Source organism: Gadus macrocephalus, chromosome 9 (genome assembly GCF_031168955.1).
Source record: "Gadus macrocephalus chromosome 9, ASM3116895v1".
NCBI lineage: Eukaryota > Metazoa > Chordata > Actinopteri > Gadiformes > Gadidae > Gadus > Gadus macrocephalus.
Genome location: NC_082390.1, coordinates 7,405,173 through 7,413,505, shown reverse-complemented (window position 1 = coordinate 7,413,505; position 8,333 = coordinate 7,405,173). Strand labels below are relative to the sequence as shown.

The window sequence follows — 8,333 nt, the reverse complement described above, 5'->3', positions numbered from 1 at the left end:
CACACCAACCACCCACACACACACATACACACACAAACAGCCACTGGCTCCCCGACCGCAGTGTGTATCCATGTGTTGGGGTGATGTAACGCTGGCCCTCTGGTGACTACGGATGGCGGTGTGTGCCAGGCTTTGCGGAGTGGGCCAGTCGCGGAGGTGCAGGCGACGACAGCGACACGGAGGCCAGGATCAGCCGGTCAGCGACTCTGACGTGGACATGGACGATGAGGAGGACGAGCGGATCGTGGGCCAGAAGCAGGCCGCCGGTGGCTGCGACGGCCTCGACTGCCAGGCTGCAGGCTCCAGCGGTGGCCCCGGTGACGTGTGTTGTGAACACGCCAGCGGCTGCAGGCCCCAGGGGCTGCTGGGACGGGCCATCACGGGACCTCCAAACCCGCAGTCGCTGCTGGATCTGCCGCCGGAGCTGCTGGTTGAGATCTTCTCCCTGCTGCCCGGGACGGCGCTGCCTACCGTCGCTCTGGTCTGCAAGCAGTTCAAGCAGATCCTCAACACCGAGACGATCTGGAGGAGACGATGCGCTGCAGGTAAATCTAGGCTTAGTGTTACTGTCAGTGACCACTTGTTATTGACATGTGTATGAATCGTAATGTATATGTATCTATGTATTTAGATGCATGTATGCAATCAAACGACATCAAGCACATTCCTTTGTTGCCATATGTACCTGCATAGGATGTGCACCTGTCTCTCTTGTTGACTGTGATCACACCTAACCTAACCGTGAAAACCCTGGCATTATTGATGCAAATCCAGCCATGCATTTGATTTTAGAACGGTACATTTTACTGATGAAACTGTATATTGTCCCAACCTACTCTAACCCAGATACCATAGTTTTTTTATGCTGCAGGTGTAGACAACGTTGTAATATGCTAAAACATTTATTGGTAGCCTCACTTTTTGAATGACATGCTATCGGTTGTTGTTTTGCTCTGTAGAATTTGGCGTGAACGAGGACCTACGTAAGATGGAGGTTGGCGGTGTGTCCAGCCGTGACTTCTATGTAAAATGTAAGCCTAGATTTTAACCTCTCCTCCACTGTCACTGATGCATTCGTTTAAATCAACCCCTAAATAATGAGTAAGCCTTTTTATCTCTCTCTCTCACACACACACACGTCTCCCAACTTATCTTCTGTTGCCGAGATTAGATAAAATATAATTCAGAAAATGTCTCTGATGTCTTTGATTCTAAAAAGAATACTTAAGAATACATAATGAAAGTGTCATAAAAGTACATGACATTTTTTCCATCAATTCCGCTTCAATGCATCAATAAAAAAAATTAATGCAGTCAACTCTCGGCCCTCAACCTACTTTTGTGGCACAAATGTCTAGGTGGTCCCTCGAGTGAAGTCTGGACACTACATGGCGTCCTCCCTGATTACTACTAGCACATGGACTATGGGGATGTATAGGCTTTCATACACTGTATGTAACGTGGCATGTGTGGTCCATACCTTTTATTACGGTTCATTGTGGGTTGACTAACATGGTTTCGAAGATCTGAAACAAAGGCACGATCAACTCTCTTTGTGGCTAATGATGCCCTTTCTTCTGCAGTGTTGCTATTTCTGTGTGTAGCGATTCTTTACCGTGGATGGCTTTCATAGGAGAGGATAGGACAATGAGATAGCTAATGGTTAGCATGCTGTCTATGTGCCTTTTGGGTAGTTTATTTCCCATGTGAGGGCATGTGGTTGGGGTTAATTTGAGGCATGTGAAGCCATTTTGAGCCTGCAACCATGACAAAGGGCTCTGTGCTAATAATACTATACTAATATTCTCAACTAAGGGTCCATACGTTGTTTACGCTATAACTTAACACTGCACTTAACTAAACCCGTATTATCTAAATGGTGTTTGTGTGACTACTGTTACAGTGTATGTTGGTCATGTGTTTAGGAAACTGCTCATACTGTAATTTTGTCTTTTAGTGCTTCACCCATACAAAAGTGTCCTGGGTCTCTGGCAGCCTGATATTGGCCCATATGGAGGGCTTCTCAATGTGGTGGTGAGTGACTCACACACCGCTACACCGTGTTTATAGGACACTGTAATTGGCCAAAGGGATTGGACTAACATTCTTGGCACACATATTTCTGATTGGACTGTCTGAATGTGTCTTATAATGGTTCATATTATATTGCTTCTTGGGGAATGTGTTTTTTTGGCGGCAGAATTGGTGAAGCCCAAGTCCGATGTTTTAAAGAAAAAAACTGATTTGTTTAGGATTTTACCAGCTTAGATTGTCAATCCTCTCTGTCCAGTGTACGTTTAGAATATGACAAACTTATGACTATACGGGCCCTCCTCTAGTTTGACCCTAGATATGCACCTCACTCTCTCTTGCCCTCTAATTCAACTTTGTTGTATGGTAAATCTACAACTGGCTATGCCCTCTGCCCTCCTTTTTATCTCTCCATTCATAGCTACTAATGGATGCCCTTTGAAGTCTTCCTAACACTTCCGATAGCCATGCTCTCTTGAAACCTCTACTAGTGCTTGTCTTGGTTATCGTATCGTAACATGAAACACAACGATAGACCAGATTTGTTCAGATTTAGTCAAACTTGACGCATACTACTACTGTATGAACATGTCCAGTTGAAGATTCCATTTAAGGAAGTGGGCAAATATATTTTTACGGCTAACTACATGTTTATGTATGGATATATATTTACTCATTAAGCTGAGGCCTTTATCCAAAGTGACTTGCAGCGAATACAGACACACTACCAGGGATTGACATGACACGGTGGTTCCAGGTGGAGGGGCTGTTTGTGGTCGGCTGGATGTACCTGCCGCCTCATGACCCGCGCGTGGAGGATCCCATGAGAAGGAGGCCTCTGTTCCGCATCACCATGTCGGAGGACAGGAAGGCTTCTGTGGAGTGCATGTACGGACACAAGGGCCCTCACAAGGGAGATATACAGGCAAGTCCCTCTGCAGAGCTCTGGCCCAGTCCTGGGGAAGCCTGTAGAGCAAACTCACAAAAACATAGGTGTCAAGGTCTGAAAATCACTCGGAAATTTGGATTTTTATAGTATTGGAAAGTACTTAGATATCCAGTTTAAAATGAGTTATAGTCCTTTAAAAACAAAAGTGGCTCAAAGTTATTTTCTTTGCTGGAATAAAGCCTTGTACAAAATATCCCCTAAATATCCCAAACCCTCCACCCTGATCAATCTGACATATCTCTTTATTTTTCAGACTGTTAAGAAGGATGAGTTTTCCACCAAATGTAACCAGACAGACCACCATCGCATGCCCGGAGGCCGACAGGAGGTAAGGCTGCCATTTCTTGACTCCTCGGCACCAATAATAGCCGTTTTGTATCCCACTGAAGCCCCAACTGGAGGTGCTTGGTTCGGGAGCACCCTGGCACATTTTACTCTCCTCGGCCACCTAAATCTGCTGCAAATGGGTTTGGATGGGAAAGTGGTGACCCAGACTTTACATGGATGGCTTTCGATAAAGAAACCTCAATGACTGCAAATAATGTTCCACTGTACTTTGCCTTTCCTCTGTGTCCAATGTTCAGTGTTTGAAAGGCCCAGTGGTTCCTGCAACACTTCTGTCATGTTTTTAGTTGGTAATATATATACTATAGTGCTTAATGGCTCATTGGCTCTTGTGTGTATTTTTATGTAGCAGGGTTTCTTGTGCTTAAGCTTACTTGGCTAACAAACCGAGGCCTGACTAACATTGGTCTTCAAGGAAGAGACGAATATACAGGATCTCTGTTGGCAGAGAGGGTGTACAAGGCGTCCTAAAGGGAAATCCATTTACTTTATTGGCTGTAACTTGTTACCCTTGAGTGGTCAAACTATCCCACACACTTTGTTCTTGTCATGTGTTTAAAAAGGTTGATTTGTTAGTTTGCTCACGTGTGTTATTGCACTTCTGATCCATTACGTGCGTGTGTGTGTGTTTGCAGGAGTTCAGGACTTGGTTGGAGGAAGAATGGGGACGGACGCTGGAAGACATCTTCCATGAACACACACAGGAACTCATCCTCATGAAGTTCATTTATACCAGCCAATATGAGTAGGTTGTTTTTACTTCAATGTTTGTGTGTGTGCCATTTCTTAAAGCTGTTCCAAATTCAAAGACACCAACATTTCCCGTCTGCAATGAATAAAGCACCATCCTATCATGCATTTACATATTATAGTGAATGTATTGTTTGTTTTTATCTTGCCTTTGATTTGTGCTGTTTTCTGCTGCTGATCGCTGACACCCGAGTTTCCCTCGCGGGGATTAATAGTGTTGTCTTACCCTGGCCTCCTTCAAGTGAATGATCCCCAATGCCTTGTTTCGGTAGCAACTGCCTGACCTACCGGCGGATCTACCTTCCTCCTCTGCTGCCCACGGATCTCCTGAGACCTGGGCTGTTCAAGGGCACCTACGGCAGCCACGGCCTGGAGATTGTCATGCTGAGCTTCCACGGGGCGAGCGCCCGAGCCACCAAGCTCACGGTGAGTTCTGGTTGTTCCTCTTCCGCAGCAACACATCACACGTCTGCTCAGGGCAGGGAATGTCAGCCAAGTGTGTGTGAGTCACAAAGAGATTGGAGACACAGATGATAATGATAACACGCTCACCCATTCTCAGTGCCATTATCCAGAATTTCCTGTCTGGTTGTGAGGACATTTTAAGTTAATTATTTCAATTAATAAACGCCTATCGCTGCAAAACATTAGAAATTCTATAGAAATGAATTCCTCTGATTAATTAAACTAAAACTATTGGGTCTACATGGCGTGCATCTCCGGGCGTATTCCACCATGTGATCGGGACGTTGACTCCGTCCCACCCTGCGCACACAGGGAGACCCCAACGTCCCCGCCGGCCAGCTGACCCTGGAGGTGGACCTGAGTCGTCCCGTGGTCCTCCCAGATCTGGAGCGCCAGCGCAGCATAGAGGAGCTGTCCCGCCTGGTCCTAGGAGTGCACGCCGAGGTCCAGAGGGAGGGGCCTGCCCCTGCAGCCTGCCCCGCGGGAGAGGGCCCCCTGGGGGTCACCGGGGGAAACGGGGCCGTCGGGGTCGCCAGCGGAGGCCCCCCTGCGGGGGTCCCTGAGGGGGGGGCCGCGGGGGAGAGCAGCAGCGAAGCCAGTGGCGGGGCTGAGGCGTCTGGGGCCAGCAGGGGGAGCAGCGCTCCAAGCCCCCCAGAGTCCCAGCCCTTCATCCTGCCCCTGGGGGTCATGGCCCGCAACGAGGTCTACCCTCGCACCTGCAAGAAGTGGTGAGTCCCAGCTAGAGTTGCAATGTTCACAGAAATTAAACAGAAATGTGTTTTCGAGCAGTGGTTATATTCATCGAGTTACGTTACATTTATTTAGCTGAGGTTTTTGTCAAAAGCGCTTTCAAACAATAAAGATACAACCTAAGGAGGGCAAGTGGCATGCAACAGTACATCAACTGCATCAATTAGGCAAAGTGCTTTAGGGGCTACATTATAGAAAGAAGAGATGAAGATAGATGTTTGTATTTCATTTTAGTATTCTTTTGTACTTTTTATTATTGTTCCCAACATGCAGTCTGAACGGATGAGTTTTCAGTCTGCGGCGGAAGATTTGGTTTCAGCTGTCCTGAGTTGGGGAGCTTGTTTCATCATTGTGGAGGCGGGACAGCAAACAAGCAACATTTTTGTTGTTTGATGATTGAGTGGCAGCTTGGGTCCCTCCAAGGGTAGCAGGCAGTTTGGCCCTCAAAGAGCCTGGTGGGCAGGTTGGGCTGTGTGGTTTGACCATACACTGTATGAAGGATGGGTCTGGGCGGTTTACAACAGGGTAGGCAGCTACCAGTGACTTGAATTGTGTTCGCGCAGCCAGCGGTAGCCAGTGCACGTTGCAGCGACGTAATCGTACGGTGACATGTTTGATCCTCACTTGTTAAACCCCACTCAAACCCAACCCAAGCTAAGCATAAAAACAAGTGCGTTCAATGACTCCCCTCTCTACCTTTTATTGCTTTCAGCTTCTACGGGACGGGGCAGATCGCCGGCCACGGCTTCACCAGCCCCGAGCGAACGCCCGGGCTCTTCGTGCTCTTCGACAAAGATCGCTTCGGCTTCATCTGGCTGGAGCTGAAGTCCTTCAGCATGTACAGCCGACTGACCGACCGGCTAGGCCACGCCCACTCCCCCGACATGGAGTGCTTTGAAGCCATGCTGCGTAACATGCAGTCGTGGACGTCCTGATAGGAGCAGCGACGCTAGAGCCACCTAAATTAGCAGTGCACTAATGCCTCCGCGTACGTAGCTCGCTCTCTCTCCCCCTGCTCCCTTCTCGATAAACCGCGCGCCACTTCCAACCCCGACCACTATTAACTATTATCGCGCTGATGCTATCTAAAACAGTGGTTTTACGGTCTCCAGATAGTTAGTGTCCACTGATACAACTTTGCTCTTTCACAACATGTACTTTGAATACTCACCATCTAGACATGACATCCGAGGCTACATGACACCACGTTTATTTTGTGGCGTGTTTTCAAGGGAAGAAAGCTTGAACTAGCTGGGGCCGGATCACAATCACGGGTGAATAATGTGAGGACATAGAAGGGGTGTGACTGACAACATGTTGTCTTTAATGAAGAGGGGTGTGACTGACAACATGTTGTCTTTAATGTCTCGGCCCCGGCATAGCCACAGGCCACGTTGCACACAATAGCTTCTCAATAGTTTTGTATTTATTTATTTATTTTATTTATTTATTCCCAGCATAAGACTCGGAAGATAATGATAGCGGAATCAACAGTATGTGCCTCTTGTTATGAAATGTACACGATGTACTCTGCACGTTATTTAAAAGGAAGAGGCATCCAATGTTCTGGTCTGTGTTCTATCTAATGGCCCTAGTTAATCGCATGCAGACATTTGTTTTGAATCTAGTTACAATATCCTCACAACCATGACTGCAATATTATGAGGGGATTTTAGGACAATGGTGAGGCTTACTGCTTTGTTCTTAGATTCGTTCCACAGTTTATCACTTATTGATCAAATAGAGCTAATCACGATATATAAAGAAAACAAAATAATGCATCTCAGGTGTTTAATACATGACACTAAGTCCATAACCAATTGATGATAACTATTTTAATAACCCATAGAGTAATAAAGTGTGCATTATAAAATGTGATTAATTTTATATAATCCACCATTGAAAAAGTAGTTTTTGCTATCTTATCTTATTCTGCAATGTGAACTTTGGACATTTTACTGACTAAATATATTGTTTTTTTAAATAGATTTGGCTGGCTTCATACCGGCAAATAGTTATTGGTTTTTTGTTTAATTTGTAAATGGTGACCAATCCCTAGTGGTGACTGATCCCAAAACACAAGGCATATTTCAAAGTTCAAAGTGTCTGTATGTCTTATCATGGCCTCTATAAACTCTCTGCTCCAAGTGCACTTTTCTGGGCGGTATACTGATCTAAAACCACTAGGAAACACCTTTATAAAAGACCTTGATAGAGAAACTGTGAAACATTCATGAAATACTTGCAATGTCTAATATAAGGGATGGTCGTTTTAGTTTAGAGTCGCATTTACTCAATTTCTGGCTATCTTTGTACGTTTCCCTTTCATTCATTAGCCTTCGATCTTTAACCGTTGAATGATTTGCCTTCAAACACATGCGTGGTTTCATGGAAAGGCCTACTTGGGAACACTTGGAAGTTTTGACCCACTGCACTGCTACCATCTGATTTCAGGGAGCGTTTCAGTGTAGAGACCCTCTTCTGAGGTAACTAAGATAACAACTACAAGAAGAACATCTTTTGTCACAGCTGTATGTTCTCTAATAAACTCACAGGTAAACATTCTGGCTTGATTCATCCTTCCTTCAATTATAGGCGGTCAAATAATTGTTAATGCAACAAGTGCTGACAGCGACAGCCTACCCCTAAGTCAGTGATCATATCATTAAGAGAGCTTCACGCAATTTTAAAGTATTTATTTATTTCCTCGTGAGTTAACCACGTGAAATATAGTAAAATTACTATTATTCAGATAGACTAGTGTAGCCCGAGCATATAGCTGTCTGGGTGATCAGTTCGAGCCCCAACGGGACCACAATATGCCAAGAGTGCATGCATTCACGGTAGGAACCTTTTGAATATAATTTGTCAAATGTCATATTTACCATCTGCGTAGGCCTACATATAAGCTTCATGGTAAAGACCTGTGTTTTATACACACTGCCCGGTTTGATCAACAAAATGGCGATGTGTTTTAACAATATAGAATATCCAAATAACATTTAAATATAGGCCTATGTTTCATATCTTCTGCATTGCTCTG

At 45.5% G+C, this 8,333-nt stretch overlaps 1 protein-coding gene across 1 annotated transcript; it reads left to right on the top strand.

Annotated features, from left to right (window-relative positions):
* Window positions 1-112: 112 nt before the first annotated feature.
* fbxo31 (F-box protein 31) lies at window positions 113-7,855 on the top strand. Its single transcript, XM_060060548.1, has 9 exons — window positions 113-545; window positions 960-1,031; window positions 1,958-2,034; window positions 2,789-2,956; window positions 3,234-3,308; window positions 3,961-4,070; window positions 4,348-4,501; window positions 4,853-5,268; window positions 6,003-7,855. Exons 1-9 carry the CDS (start codon window positions 113-115, stop codon window positions 6,223-6,225), a joined length of 1,728 nt encoding a protein of 575 aa, XP_059916531.1. The 3' UTR covers window positions 6,226-7,855.
* The last annotated feature ends 478 nt before the right edge of the window (window positions 7,856-8,333 follow it).

What these genes read in the sequence shown, in the direction of transcription:
- fbxo31 (XM_060060548.1), top strand. Translation starts at nt 113, where the DNA reads ATGGCGGTGTGTGCCAGGCTTTGCGGAGTGGGCCAGTCGCGGAGGTGC. An exon ending in CTCACAAGGGAGATATACAG is followed by an intron (nt 2,957 to 3,233) that starts GCAAGTCCCTCT and finishes TTTATTTTTCAG; the next exon opens with ACTGTTAAGAAGGATGAGTT. An exon ending in TGCCCGGAGGCCGACAGGAG is followed by an intron (nt 3,309 to 3,960) that starts GTAAGGCTGCCA and finishes GTGTGTTTGCAG; the next exon opens with GAGTTCAGGACTTGGTTGGA.